This window comes from Mytilus edulis, chromosome 3, assembly GCF_963676685.1.
Source record: "Mytilus edulis chromosome 3, xbMytEdul2.2, whole genome shotgun sequence".
Classification (NCBI taxonomy): Eukaryota; Metazoa; Mollusca; class Bivalvia; order Mytilida; family Mytilidae; genus Mytilus; species Mytilus edulis.
Genome location: NC_092346.1, coordinates 76507450 through 76524472, shown reverse-complemented (window position 1 = coordinate 76524472; position 17023 = coordinate 76507450). Strand labels below are relative to the sequence as shown.

At 30.7% G+C, this 17023-nt stretch overlaps 1 protein-coding gene across 2 annotated transcripts in view; it reads right to left on the bottom strand.

The window, feature by feature from the left end:
* Positions 1-17023, bottom strand: part of LOC139517479 (alpha-latrocrustotoxin-Lt1a-like) — a 74634-nt gene that overhangs the window by 52866 nt on the left and 4745 nt on the right. For both annotated transcript variants that reach the window (XM_071308585.1, XM_071308586.1), the window contains 8 exons: positions 15375-15555; positions 10148-10456; positions 8128-8209; positions 7204-7268; positions 5626-5709; positions 5276-5365; positions 3386-3469; positions 1646-1692 (listed from right to left, as the gene is read on the bottom strand). In XM_071308585.1, coding sequence (XP_071164686.1) covers positions 1646-1692; positions 3386-3469; positions 5276-5365; positions 5626-5709; positions 7204-7268; positions 8128-8209; positions 10148-10456; positions 15375-15555 — 942 coding nt within the window. The remainder of the gene's footprint in view (positions 1-1645; positions 1693-3385; positions 3470-5275; positions 5366-5625; positions 5710-7203; positions 7269-8127; positions 8210-10147; positions 10457-15374; positions 15556-17023) is intronic.

Below are 17023 nucleotides of genomic sequence, written 5' to 3'. Positions count from 1 at the left end.
GATGTTTTTCATTAAATAATTAAGAATGTCTAAATATACTGCTGATATTTACTCAAAGGAATTTACTTTTAATCAATCAATTCTAAACAGTAGTAACTGTCCTTTGCTAGATATAGATATTTCTGTTTTACACAGGAAAACTCCACGCTGAAATTTACGACAAAAGGGCCGATTTTTAGAAAATCGTTCCCTATTGTCAACTTTTCCATTTTTAAATGGGGGTAATCCTTTGGCGCCATCTTTAGGTGTTTATATATTTTCACTAGTTCGCTTTGCTCATGTCTGTTGTTACGTTTTTTATCTTAACGAACGTAATCTATGTATTACTGGTAAATTATTAAGCCAGGGATATCGTTCCAACAAACTACTCAAATCATTTAGTACTTAATTCTTCCAAAAATATAAAGATTAGGTTTGGAGTTTGATGTTACTTGTAGAAAACTTATTCCAAACGGGATAGTATATCCTCATGTTTATTGGAATGTTGTTAACCGTGCCCGAAAATTTAGAAACAATCCTGGTAAACTTATCGATTCTTTAAATAAACTGATTCTAAAAGATTTTTAATTCAACACCATAATTAGATAATTCAATACAGTTTTTATTGGTATTAATATTGATTTTGTAATCAGTAAATTAAGTGCAAACTAAATGTTATTGGTATATGCATATACACAGTCATTGATCCACAAGCTGTCGATACCCGTATCTTGGCATTGCACAAAGTTATGTCAGTTGTTGTCTATTCGTTTGATGTGTATTATCATTTGACTTTTTCCATGTCATAAGGGTCTTTCCGTTTTGAATTTTTCTCGGAGTTCAGTATTTTTGTTGTTCTACTTTTCCTCAATTTTATCCTTTATCACATCAATGAATTAGAATACCTGCTGTTATGTTCTTATATTGAAATGAGAAAAACGGCTGGTTCGTTAGTGGAGAAGGGAATGTTAACCATTGATCTTGTATTAAGTGAAACTAAATGTATACGTATATGATGACTAGAACTGTCTTCACTTTCCATGGTATTATCCGTATTCTTTCGACTTATTGTTTTTCTAAGAGGACTTTTCATCTTTTTCTTTTTAGGCATATTTGCTCTTTTTTCCATACATTCTTTATTTAAAGTGAACCATTACCTAGATATTGTCATCAAACAATGTTACGAAATGAATTTGGTTGTAGTAATTTTGAAACTTTTGGAAAACAATGCGATATACTTGTAAATGTAAATGCGAATGCTTCTATGAACATTTCTATTCAAGTTAATAAGAGAGTGTATGTGTTGAACAATGTTGTAATGAAATGTGTATAAAAAATCTACTATTAAGTCTTTAAGTTTTCGTGGTTCCTTCTACAATGAGCAGAACAAATACTACTGGAATATAGTAGGTTTTGATACACCACATGCAGTATTACTAATCATGATACAACTAAAAAGAAAAAATACTTCTGGAAATATGCATTTGAACTTTACATTTTTTTTTATATCAAGTTCGCGAATGTGTTTTGTTTTCTTAATATATGTACGAAATAATTTATACATTTGATTTAAAGACTGAAATAAGTGTCTGTGTCATTTTAGTTTGTCTTGCACTTTTCTGTTTTGGCAAAAAGTATTGGAATAATTAAATAGTTATCATAATACCTGTACTATTTCATGTGTAGAAAATATATACACCACAAATACAGTACCTACAAAAGACATTTTATCATTATTCCAATAAGATTCGTAGGCTTTTCGTAGACTAGCTATTTATTTTACAAGAAATGCTGGATAATATTATGTTAATATGTGTAGCTAAAAAAATAATTCCGAACACATTTATAAGTATATTGAATGGATAAAAAATTGTCGCTATTCGACCACTAAAAATGTGAAAATACAGACAGCAAAGTATTAGTTGTTGGTGTCAAATGTCGGAATGTACTTAGGTTTATTGGTAGCAACTCTAATGTACTGAATAATATTTACACATACAACAATTAACATTTAGAAAACTGGTCAAATAGAAACAAGAGTAGACACGCTGAATGATTTCTTCTTTGATAACCATTGGTATTATGTTAATAGTCATAAACATAAACTTTACTACAACTATCACATAACCACAACATGATCCATGAAAATGAGGTCAAGGTCAGAAAAACCTAAACGAGTCATACATATTCACCTTACTATTATTCAATGCACTAAATATAGTTGACCTATAGCTATTGCTCATAGTTTATGAAATATAGATTTAACAAAGAAAACAAATTATTGAAAGTTGAACCACGAAAATGAGGTCAAGGTCAGGTGAAATATTCCAGGCAGATATGTACATCTTACAATCTATCTACGCATTAAATAATATAGACGACCTTTTCATTGTCGAATTTAAGAAACAAATTAAACCATGAAGATTAAAAATTGACCAATAGACCAACAAATGGAGGTCAAGGAAAGACGATATCCGCCTGACAGACATATACAGCTTACGATCATTCCATACAACACATATATTTGACCTTTTGCCTAAAGTTTATAAGTAAAAAACAAAAAATACAAAACTTAACACTGAGCACGGAACCGTGAAAATGAGGTCAAGGTCAAATAATACCTGCGAGATTGAAATGCACATCAGCAATTATTTCTATACACCAAATCTATTCTTTACCTATTGCATATAGTGTTAGAAAAAACTCATAAACTTAACCTCTACCACTTTACCATAAAAATGAGACCAAAGTGAGATGACACCTGCACGTTGGACATGTACATCTTGTAATCATCCAATACACCAAATATAGGAGGATATTGTATACGAAAAAACAGACCAAAAACACTTTAACCACTGAACCATGAAATTAAAAAATAAAGTGATGTCATCTGCCAGTTTAACATGTACATCTTGCAATCCTTCAATACACATAATATACTAGACATATTTCTAGTGTCTGATATATGGACATTTGGATGGAGAGTTGTCTCATTGGCACTCACACCACATCTTCCTATATTTATTGACCACCAAAAATTAACCTTGTTCAGTGGTCCATTAAACGAGGTCGAGTGAAAACTATCTTACGAGCATGAAGACTTCCCATATACCAAATATTGTTATCATTTTACTAATAATGAGAGAGAGATTATTTTTTCAATAAAATCTTATCTTTTTTTTTCGAGTTGTCACTGAACCATGAAAATAAAGTAATGAACATACATGTACTTCGTAACATCGATAAACACAGTATAAAGCATCAAGGGCTTCCACCTTCTAAAATATAAAGGTTTTTAGAATCTAGGTATAGCCAAAACCGCCGCCGGATCAATATCCCTATGTCGAGCTTACTGCCACAAAAGTAACAGCCTCGACAAATGGAGTATATTTATATAGTTACTTACCTAGAATTACAGAAACCACTAAAACTGTAGTACCGATTTTAACGGGTATAGAATACACATCATATTCCAAAGTAGTGACAATGACTATAAAACAGAATAAAGCATATTTATATATTTTAACACGCATTATATATGTTTTTAATTATCATCTTAGGACTATAATTAAATGATTATACTAAATTGTATTCTCTTTTTTGTATTGTATCTTAAGCAGAAATAGATTAACAAGCATATGAGGCATAGTACACAGGAACGAAAAGCTGCACAAGAAGAGAAAAAAATCGTTGCAACAGCGTCTGCCAAAGGTTTGATACGATATTCTGGATATTTCCTATCATGATTATCTTGATATAGGTTGTTCCTTAACAGAAAGCTATTTAACCAAGGATTTCAAGTGGTGAAGTTAAAGTCCTTCATTAGACACCTCAATTTAGATGACCGTTATGGAATATCTTTTTCACAGACTGATTACGGCGGATATGTTACAATCGCCTTATCATAATTCATTCCTTTGTTCCTTAAAAGGGACATAATCAAATACGACTTCTCATCGAATTTGTGTTAATATGGGTGCTACATTTCAAGCAGTATTCTCACAACGTAAACGGGGGGGGGGGGGGGGGGGGGATAAAAAGACCACCATCACCAATTCTTCTGGACCCATCGAAATTACCTCTATATATATATATTGGGTTTGGTTCGCGTTGCTCAGTGTTGAGATTTCGATATTGTGTTTTATAGATCTGCTTTTTTTTTGTCTTTTGTTATCATTAATTCTCATTTGCTTTACTCATATGTTTGAATTTCCATTTAGGATCATCCGCTTTTTATTTAGTTTGTTCTTAACCTAATAAACTTTCTAAAAATTTGTTCAGATTTTACATAATCCACAACTGTGCACTTTTGTTGCGGAAAATCCAATGTTCAACGATTTCGTTTCCCGCATGCTTTGAATAACTTTTCCATCGACACTTTAAATTGAAAATTATGTCATATTGCCACCTCTGTATTACATTGTGAGTTATTTGTCCTTATCTAAAGTGTATTAAAACACACCAACATTAAATGACAGAAAAGTAGATACAATTAGCTATACATATTTTAGATTATAGATATCCTTCAGCAGAATCTTGAGTGATTTATTATTTTTTACATTTTGAAGGATATCTTTTCACACGCAACACTGTGTCGATTGCATACAAAAACTGTATATTTCGTTATTTTGTTTTAATATATTAATTTCAAGAGGATCGTTAAAACTATTAAAGCTTACAGATTTTTTTATTTCATTAATAACACAGAGATTATCATCAGATTAGTAGTCAGTACTGGAAATGATTAATTACAAAATTACAAAACATTTTTTACATTATTTTTAATTATAATAAGTGACTGGGGAATAGACATATTGTCACTTATTTCTTATACCGGCCAATAGCAATAACACACGTGTCAAAGAGAAGCACCCGTTTTACTTGTCTGTACCAAGTAAGGAATATGACAGTTGTAACCCATTCGTTTGATGTGTTTGAGGTTTTGATTTAAACATTTGATTAGGGATTTTCCGTTTTGAATTTTCTTCAGAGATCAGTATTCTTTTGTGATTTTACTTTTTACTATGCGTTCGTCCCTCATCTATACATAATGTGTTGACTTATTAAACGTCTATATCATATACTCTCATGTAGGGTATTTTGAAAATAAAATAACAATAAATTAATGTGCTCATTACTTTGTAGTTATGGTCTTTATAAGTTCAGTATCACACAGCGTATGTGGCTAGGATAGTGTATTGTAGATATACCAGTGTTACAAAAAAGCAATTTTGTAAGTCTTCGATCGACAGTGTTAAAATTAATAGTTTCATCAAATTGTTTATGTCATACTCACTAAAACTTGCCAACAGCAACGCAAAAAGTATCAGAAACGGTATCAGCTGATATTTGTATGGCCTCAAAACTCCGCCCCGTATAAAAATGACTGAAATAAAAAAAACAAAAAACAATACGTTATTTTTACGAATCTGAGAGTTGTATCAAAAAGAATAATTACTGTTTACAAGTTCTTGTCCCATCTAATACAGTTAAAACAAAAGAACATATATTGTATTTTTAGAACAAATTGCATTAAATCATATTTTTCTGATCTTTTATCATTTTGATATTATGAACACAAATTTCTCTTCTCTAATAGAGATTGAAAATCTGATGAATGAAATATAATATGTGCTATTATGTTACCTAACAAAATTATTGGACAAACCACAAATCCTGCTACAATGGCTGGTAAAACAGAAGTTCTTAAACTCGTTTGACCGACTTTCGCTGAAAAGAAAAACGTTTGTTTTATATTTGAATAGTATATGCAATGTTAACATGAAACTATATTGTACATTGTAATGGGCAAATTCCGCAAAGTTAAATTACATTCCAGACATGTCAGAAATGAAATAAAAATTACACATAAAAATTGTGTGCGTCCTAAGAGTTTTCTGCATGATCCTTCACTAAAACCGCTCATTCGTAAATAATTTACAGAAGTGAATGTGCGAGTACTTACAAGGACGAGGATTTTAATGATAAAACGGACCAATAATGAGTAGCTGAATGCTGAATGAGGACATATTTGCCTGAGGGACCTAGAATCCTACTTTCCAGATGATGATACCAACAGCTTCGATTTTGACCTAGTGCTGAACAATGAAATTAACTCTTTACAATGTAGGTGCGTCAGCAGCGCCTTCCTAGATTAACAAAATGTTTGAGAATCAACGACTCGAAAGTACAGTATTTGTTTACAGATATATCAAAAATGATCAAAATGTATCTTTGAGTTGGTTAATATTGAAAAATTGCAATTGTTTCTACATAATAAATTGTTTGTACTTTTACACTAGAACATGCCTGAGTTAAAGAAAAATATATAAATCAAACAATGATACGGTCCATAAAAAAACCAACAACCAGCAATTGGCACTAATATGTTATTAATGCTGTTATGTTCGATTGATATTAAAGCATTTCTAACATTACTAAGTTAACGCATACATGGAAGTAAAAGAATTATATAATAGTTCTTGAAAAACTGGTCATTATCGTGATATATGGACTGCCCACAGGACAGTGGTATTGACTAAGATAGTGATAATGTGACTGAGCCGGAGGCGAGGTCATTATCGCTGTCGCGGTCAATATTACTTTCCTACGGGCAGTCCATGTATCACGATAATGACCAGATTTCAAGAACTATTATGTTCATTTTTTTGAACAACCATGTTTTGGAAAATTGGTATAATTTCAATATGCCTAAAGCAAACTCGCTTAGTTTTATTATTTTTATTGCAAAGAGTGAAGACCGTTCGTAGTAAAACTTTTTAGTGCAATTTTCACTTTATAAATACTTAATCAAGTTTTCTAAATTTTATAATTAACGAAAATATTATAAACAGTTCAACAACTTAAATATAGTATTGAAAACAGGAAAATGTTTTATTAAAAGGACATCTTTCTTCTTAAAAGAGAAGCCCCGACGGTCATTAACAGAGAAATCAGGCCCCTCCGGTCATTATCAAACGGAAAACACGACCCAACGGTCATTATCAGACGGAAATCACGCCCCAGCGGTCATTATCAGACGGAAACCACGCTAACCGGTCATTATCATGTAAAAGTTTGTTAACGACCGGTGTTCAGGTCCGTTTAATTCTGTTAGTGACCGATTGAATTTATTACTGAAGAATAATGAATGTCATGTGGCTCCTTAGTATGCAATAAAAGAAGCTTATTCTTAACCGATATGAAATAATAGATGTAACATACCTTGTATGGGCAATGATGTAGAACTTGTCGTTATATCAGTGGGTGCTGTTGTTTCTGATGTATAACTACAAAGCATAGTCAAAAGGCATAAAGAGAGGAACAATTCGTCTTTATCTTACGTATTATTCATTACTGAAAACACATTATAATCATACAAGAAAATAATAACCTCCGAACCGACCAGAAAAAAATTAATCGAAATTCCAATAGTCCTCAAAATACTACATAAAAACTCACAAGAATGAAACATAAACCGGATGAGAACTCGGCGTCTCTGATGGGTTAAAATTAGTATGGCAGGTGGTAAATTCATTCATTTTCGATGGTATCAATTTTTGTGGATTGCTGAAAACTTGCATATTCGTGGATATTTGATTTCGTGGTTTTGCCAATCTTTGTATAAAAAGCTTATTGAAATTATATAATTCGTTGAAGATTTGAATTCGTGGTTCGCATGTGCTCACGGTATCTAACGAATAATAATGAATCCACAGTAGTCTTGACTGTATGTCAACATCCAGTAACATAACTTATTATGATCTTATTGATTGATGATGACTACTCTATAGTCTTCATTAGCTCAGATTTGGTTTTGAAACCTAAATATATTAATTACTTTTACATGTGGTGTAGGATCTGTTGACTCGTCATGAGTTCCTGAGATCACCCAAGATTTTGGTGGAGTCCGTGATTCTCAGTCCTTAGTGTTTCTATGCTGTTTTGTATGTACTATTGTTTGTCTGTTTGTTTTTATCCAATGTGTTGTTATTTTATTTTCGACTAATGAGTTTGAATGTGACCCTCTGCCATCTTTCACCTTATTTACAGTGATAATTTCAAATCCTTAAAAAACAAAAAGTGTTGATAATTCTTTTTTAAATAAGTGTTTTGATCAAAACAGACATATGAATGACACAAACTTACCTTGAATTTACTATGTCTTCACAACTATTTTGTCCAAGAGGTCTGTAAAAACCAGGACTGCACTTATCCACACACTTGAAATCTGGAATTATGATACAATGTTTCGTTTCACGATACAACATGCAAGAAGATTGTATTTTCAGATTTCAAAACATTTCTTTCAAACGTTATTTTTCTTGGGTCGAACAAATACTTGAGGTAATATGGTTATTAAAGCTTCTACACAGGAAAAGAAAAAAGTTAACATTAAATTGGTTAACTTCCAGTGATGTTTTTTTCTTACATGCAATGAAACATTATGTGATTTTTTTTTCTATAGTACTAGACAGGATAAAACGTTTCTCATATCAAGTATTTCTTAATATGAAACAAAGATAAATTCTGATTTTTTTTGAAAAGTGAAAACTTACTTTGGACTAATAGGGGAAATCAATGGTGGTATTACACCTAAAATTGAAAGTTGCACATTCACCTTTTACCTTGTGCGTAATCTTTTTTTAAAACTTTATCTTATTTAATGTGATACATAACACTGTAAAATCAGCTGAACGTTTTAATTACGTTGTGTTGTTTAGGAAATATTAAGCTTCTCAATGATCAAAATTAGTGGGTTTTTTCAAACTGCTATATAACCAGTTTATTTTTTCTAAAATTGGTTGGCTCAAATATTTTTATATTTTTGTCAAAGGGTGAAAGGAAATATTTTATGAAAATTAAACGAGCCAAATTGATTTTAGTGAAGGTGTTTGGTACCATTTAAGTGAAAAAAATCATAAAAAATGAAATATTCTGAATGAATTGAGTCCGAAAACACATTTTGCCTTGAAATAGGCTGTGCCTTGAATATTAAAGAAAGTAATCCACATTCAGTGTTTTGGAAAGTGTTTTTTCTTCTTATTTCTTATATTTTGCAATAATAAAAAACTTTTGCTAAGTAATAATGTAATAAATATACCGTAATTGGTAAATGAAATTATTGTTTATGTCCCACTTTAGAACGCGGCGAGCATTTAAGTTTTAAAGATATATAAACCTCCATACAGAGTCAACACTTTAAAATGGATTGTTCATTCAGCTTAAATACTTCATTTACTCATTTATTATCACATTTCTTTCATTAATGATATAATTTTGAAAATGAAAGACAAAACACGTTTAAACTCCTTGTCTCGAGTTTTATGAAGGGCCATACGGGTCATAATTTATTTTGTTACACGAACCGTAGTGGTACGCGTAACACTTTGTTTGAGTACACTAGATGTGTATGTAACAATTTGTTCGCGTACCCAATAAGTACACAAAACTGTTAGTTCATGTGTGTGGAATAACCTTTTTACATTATGCACAATGAACTCGTCTGCTGGAGATTTCTTATTGACCCTTTTTAAAACATTCGAGGATACAAGTACATTTATAAATGATGTAAAACAAAATATTAATGCATCCATTAGAGAGGTTTTGTATTCCGATTATGTTAGTGACGACAAGATATCGTTAGTCATTTCAAGGTTATTCGACTACCTCATCCTATATTATTCTGTGCTTATTTTAACTATAAACACGTGTTAGGCGGAATTCGTTTGGATAGTGAAATCATATTGACACAGATAATCTATCAATCAGGTAAAGGAATGACAAGGTTTCTGTTGCAGTTAGCTGCATGAACAAACATTTACGCCTACCTCCAGAGTACGTGAACAACTGGTACGCGCACTTCCAGGATACGTGAACGAACTGTTACGTTAATCTCTATGGTATATAAACGACCTGTTACATCTACCTCTAGCGTACGTGAACAAAGTGTTACGTGTAACTCTAGGGTACGCGAACAAAAGGTTAGTTTGTCTCTAGTGCACGTGTACGACATGTTACGCGTTCCTCTTGAGTACGTGTAACTAAATACATTATGACCCAAACTGCCCTTTATAGAGTTTATTCGACAAGAACTTGTCGCGATTGCTTGAAAAACACGAACTGTAAAAATTGTAAAGATTTTATGACAACTACGTGACATACACACCAGAGTCGAGTTCTTGTAAATCACTTTGACATTGGTGATATTTACAGAAACAATCATCATCGCCTGCTGGTGAACAACATTTATCAGGGCCTGTCATTACGTATCCATTTTTGTAATCACAGCTACACGTAGCATCTTTTGTGATACTTCCATCAGAACATGCAACTTGTCCAATTCCAGTACACAATGACTTCACAACTTCACATTCCGTTATTTCATAGGATTTGATGGGCCAGGGTTGGTATCTTGAATGTGGACATGGATCATAGTATATTCTTTCTGAAAATGATGTATACCGTGGGTAATTACCTGAAATAAATAAAATAAAATACAATTAAAACTAAAGGCGAAACGCAAATTTCAAATATTGTCGAATATACACAAGTATATCACATGAAGAACAGTTTTTTGAAGGGAGAAGGCAACCGAAACTCATTTCAAAAATCAATCTGTGAATGCTTTCAAGACAAACATAAAAACTTATTTATTCAGACAGGCTTTTCCACATAATTAATAATCGGACAGTTTTAGACTTTTATTCGATCTCAGTTTACATTTTCATTTTTATGTATCATACTAACTTTTTATTGCATTTTTATTACTTTTACACTTTTTAAGTTTTTTTTAAGACATTTCTCATACCTACTTTTTTTTATTTCCTTTACTCTTATTATTATTTATTTTTAGACATAAAGCTATTAGTCCAATTTTTAAATTGAAGCACTTCTGTTGATTTTTTTTTAATACTTTATTTCAAAATTAGCTTATATTTTTTAAATTATTTTTGATGAATAATTTTTAATTTTCATATATTGAGTCGCATTTTTTTTTTTTTTACGGTTTCTATTTTTATTTAATTTTTAAATTTGTTATATGTACTTGTTTCATTATTATTTATGCATTGTAAAGCGCTTACAGTAAATGTTTATTTAGATAAGCGCTATATAAGCACTGTAAATAATAATAATAATAATCTTTGATGAAATATTCCTCCTTTTTTACTTTTCTATGACGCCAAGAGGTAACATTTCCTGTTACATGTTATGAAACTATTGTCCTAACATTACTTTTGCACCATTGCTTTTTAAAATTTACTCCCAACATTATTATATCGTTTTAAGATAGCACAATACAAATATTTTTGTGCTGCCAATCTCCAACCTTTAAAATGCTGTTTCTTTCTTATGAATGCATATAAATTAATGAAAGAGGTAAACATAGATAGATACAAAATTAATCTTTTAAAATCAATGCAATATTTTTGTTATGGAATCATTATGACAATAATGTAATCAATTATTATGCAATTTATGGCAAAATCTTGGTCAGTTCACTTGAATGAATTTAGCTCTGACATCTCAATAACGACACACAAATTTTTAACGTTATCTTAATCAACACAGCAGGAGCTACAAAATGGTGTCTCAAATTATCGGTATTGTTTTCCATTCCCTCATTAATCTGTAATCAGTTTAAACATCCCTACTACATAAAAATAGATCATGTTTGATTAGGTGTAAAATTTGATCGATATATTCTATCCAAATTCTGAGACACCCTTTTGTAAATAATGGCTCTGGGAACAACATATTATTAAATCAATCCTCTCAGGTTATCCACGAAGAAGCTAATTTCAATTGAAAGTGGAAATTTCTTGTTAAATTTTGGAGACACAGTCTAAATTATAATTAATTACATAAGTGTTGTATAATACTAAGATTGCATAAATTTGAGTAATCTGTTAGCTATCCATAAATACCATTTTTATTAACATTCAAGCATTATAAAGAATGTTACAGCATTTTCCAACTGGGGAATTGAAGGTCTAAAATCTTTGTATTGTGCTACCTTAATATCAGAAAAATTATTGGAACGGTGTTTCTATTGGTCATTGGTTTCAGCAGCTCTTCAAAGTTTTCATTAGTTTTTTGCCTAAAGCATCACCGAAGAGACACGCGTTGTCGAAATGTGCATCCGGACACGTAAAATTGGTACCGTTCATATAATTGTTAACTTCTATGACGTTTCTGGAGCACCTGAGATCAACCCAAGTTTTTGGTGGGTGTCGTTAGTTTTCTATGTCTTTACTATTATTTGTCTGTTTGTCTTTTTTATTTATCCATGGCGTTGTCAGTTTGTCAATCTATGAGTTTAACTGTCCCTCCAGTATCTTTCGTCCCTCTTTTTCTATATTGTCAACTTGTATACGTAATTCTAACAATCTGTATATTGTGAACAGTCACAAGTCACTGGTAAACCGTTACGCGTTATTAAAATGCTGTATTTTTATTGTTACTAGCAGTATAAGCTTGCAAGTAACATTTACAACGTTTCTAATTAATTACCCCATGGTAATCTAATAACCGTTATAACGTTTCCATTGTGAACAGTCAGGTACACATCATCAGAAGGAATACTATTCAAATACTCCCAAGAACGGACGACATTTTATTATTGGTTTGTTTCCGTTAAAGCAGAACATAACAGATTGCGCGAGAACCTTACATCCACACGGGTAACATTTTGTGTCCTTACTTCATAAATAGCGCGGCTTCCACTTCAAACGTAACTACTACACGTTTTCACTTATTTTCATTCATTGATGTGAATTAACCATATCCGTAAATTTTCTTTTATTTCGGCCTAGCCAAGATCAGATGTGCATTTCATATTGGGTCTATGTTATAGGCTTGTAAAGACAAGAAAATAAACTTTAAATAAGTAATACATCTTTGAACTGAAGAAGAGAATGTAGGGTTTCACAATGAATATCAAATATCATGCATAGGTGTTACCGTTTTGAAAAAAACCCCAATAAAATACACGCTGAAAATGGACAAAATTACACGTTATGTTGTTTCATTTAAAATTTACCTGTTTTTGTCAATTGATAGTTAATAAGTGAACTTAATTTGAACTACATTATTGGTTCACTGTTATAGACAATTTATTCTTTTTTTCTTTTACTGGTTGTTGCAACAAAAAATCTTCTGTGGTTACAAAGTTATAATAAAAAGTTGAATACTATGCGCTTGTTATGAAATTTTGTACTTTTGTTTTTAGCTTGCTCAGTGTAGTGATAAAAGAGAAAAATAAATCAAATGTATGCTTATATGTGTTTTGTTTTCCCTTCTAGTATATACATTATCAAAAACTACCTCATTTATCAAAATTGCAGTACCCTAGCTGGAGATATATGCCATCAAAGTTGGATATACAGATAAAGTGAAAAAATGTCTTGTCCGTAGACATGCATTCCCTAGTAAACTGGAAGCATAATTACATTAATGTTGCATTGCTAAGTTCCTGTTCTTTTGTAGATATGAAAACACTGTTAACATTTTTTTCTACCATCTATTAATAGAGGAAAAAATTCAAAAATATGTCAGAATGTCTTGTCCGTAGACACATGTCTTGTCCGTAGACATGTCTTTTTATCAATATTGCTTAGCTTTATGGGTCTTAATTAGTTCTATGTGTTGTTTAAACTTAGAAATATTTTATTTTTAATAAATAAATGGTAATTTAAGTGTTCTCAATTTTTGTAAAATTACTTTACAGGAGTGGATTTTAAAAAGTGTCAGATTATCAGTCAGAAAAAGCATACCTTATATTACTTCAATATTGTTTATTCCAGTTGATGCATACCTTAAAAGATTAACTAAATCAAATGAAGAAAAAGTATTTCTCCCTCTCTAATTTTATCTTTTGCATTTCAGTATTAACAGCAGATGAGGAAGTGTCTACGGACAAGACACTTGTACATAACAAGTATTAAATTCAATTATTTGTCTGCTATGGACCTTAAATCTTATTTATAAAGTTATCTATTCAAATTAAAACTCAGTATTTTCAACATGAATATAGTCACAATTAATTCTAACAGATTTTTTTTTTAACTGAAATTGTTTTGTTGTAGACATTACCACAATATATTTGTATCCAATTTCCTCGATTTCAGCCTAATTTGATAGGTAAAATGTATGTTATGTTTTTAAAGAGAACACATTCAACTATGTCAAAATTGAGTTTTAATAATAGTTTGATTGTTTTAAGCAGTCAGATATATGGATTTCAGTTAAAAGAATGTGTCTTCAGTTTGGCTTAATCAGTAAATTATTGAGATATGTAAATAATTATGGGTACATTTTTATATTTTCCAAAATTAAAAAAACACAGCTTAAAATTTAATTAGTAACTTTTAATTTTAACTTTAACAATCATCTTTGAAAGCATTTAATTGAATATCAATAAAATGTCTTGTCCGTAGACATTATCAAAATGTATTTGTTTCCATTTTCCTGGAAGTTAAGCATCATTTGATAGATAAACCTGATAAAATGTATGTTTTTTTTTCAAGAGAACACTTTCAGCTATATCAAAATTAGGTTTTAATAATGCATTTCATTAAATATGAATACAATGTCTTGTCCGTAGACAAAACATATAAATTGTATTGCTAAGTTTGATTGTTTATTGTAAGAATATGCATCAAGTTATTTTAATGTTCTATACACCAAAAGAAAGGTTTTTTTTGGAAGTTTTGTTATTTATAGATAATTTTAGATACAGTTTTATCAGATAAGATTAATGATCAAAGAAAGCTACTGTTGTTTGAAATAACTGGGAGTTAAACATGTTCTTGTCATTTTTTTTCAATTAAAATGTTTGATATTCAATAATTCTAAACATATTTTGTTGTCTTTGTCATTGACCAAAAATCTGACACTGGTGATCATGTCTTGAAGCCAACCATTAAAGAAAATTATACAGTTTTAAACACCATTTATGTAATAAAAATATTAAATATTTCTTCTAAAAACTGCATGTAATTATATAAATGCTTCCAGTGTTAGCCTAACGATAGCAATTTTTAATAATTTAAACCATTTTTGAACCAAAATATCAAAAGAGTTTTTCCCTGAGGTGATACTCATTTTTGACTTCATGTGAAACACAAAATGCACATCTGATCTTGGCTAGGCCGCTAATGAACTCGTCTATATATATATGTTGGATTTTTTAGTAATCTATATATATATATATATATATACAAGTTATTTATATAATCAGACCAATATTTTACAGCGATTTATATGGTAAATGTTTTACACAATCATATTTTATAATTTTAAAAAAAACCCAGATGATGCAGAGATTCTAATAACTAGTCAGAAATTGGTCTGACAGGCTTTCACATGGAAAACGTTTCAAACAGGATACATACCTGGTGGTAGTTGAATAAATTCATTGCACGTTTCAACAAATTTGTCTTCATCGTCTATCAAACAGTGATATACTTCAGGTGATTTACACTTTGGGTGAGGATGGATTTTGCTGCGTTCTGCTCGTGTTGGACATCGTTTGACGCGAGCAATAGTCCCTGTAGCTAATACCAATGTTATCACCTACAGAGGTAAATATATCGGTATACACATATAACATTGCTTTATAAAAAAACTTCTTATTGAAACAAATCAATCTATTCGTTATTTATTTTGGTAGAGTAGATCATATTGTGTCAGTTCTAAACAATAACTTCATAAGCATTTATCAGTTGACGTTGAGTCTCTCATCTTCATGTTCATCTGCTTATTTAAAGCATAAACCGTAAAAAGGAAACTGCAAAACCTTACTTATTTCTTGGGGGCACTATTGGTTTTAGCAAAACTGAATATAGTATATACTAGTAATAGTCCAAAGAAAGCTTAACAAATGAATAGTTATTGCTTATGCTCCCTTAATATCAGCTTGTTCATTACGATTGTATCTTTCATAAATGTTTATGTTGTCATCTTATTAATATGCCTATTTTACATTTTATTATCATCTTCGATTCGAGGTAGATAGACTCGTATTTGATACCTAAGCTTCACAAAATTTCGTACACACAGCGGTACAATAAACATTGCTATTTCATTTGCATGTTCCACAAGGAATTGTCCATTAGATTCACAAAAAAATTGTCTGCAGTCAAAGTTGGTCATCAAAAATGCTTTGAAACTGTTTACTCGCGTAGTGGTCTAAAATTCTAAACAATCATTAAAATCACAAAAATACTGAACTTAGAGGAAAATCAATTCGGAAAGTCCATAATCACATGGCTAAATCAAATAACAAAACGCATCAAAAACGAATGGACAAGAACTGTCATATTCCTGACTTGGTACAGGCATTTTCAAATGTAGAAATATTTTGGGGAACAACAATAATTTGATCGAACCTTTAAATTGTTAACCCTTTAATACCAACACTCCCCATGCGAAATTGAAAATTCGTCTTAAAGAAATAATGCGTTTTATTATGAAAATAGTAGCATGCGTTTTAAATTGTATAGCTTAGGTAACCATGTGGCCTATTTTATTAACAGTTAACAAAAAGATAAAACATGTCCCACAGACGAACAAATGATCAGTATGCTGCAGTTTCTTATGGACAATACATTTGTTGAATTTTGAAGTAGTTTTTTCAAAAACCTCTACTTGCCGACCACTTCTGTTTTTCATATGAATCGGAGCTCCATCAGACTCTTGTGAAAAAAACAACAAAAAGATTAAAGAAGCCAGATCATTTAATTTCTCATTTAAATATAGTGATGATGTTCTTTCCATTTACAATCCAAACTTTTCTGAACGGATTCCGCTTATATATTAATATACAGTATCAACTTCCCAAATAAAACAATATGGTCTTGTAGTATGAGTTCTGACTACTTTTATTGTTCTTTTTATTTGTCTGTATATTTTAATCCTATTTGTGCTTTGTCTACATGCTGTTTTTTTTTTTCTTTATTGAAATAGTTGTTTGTTTTTATCGTGATTAAGATATTAGCCTAGTGTTGACTGTTGTTCCCCAACTTTTGACTTTTTAAAATAG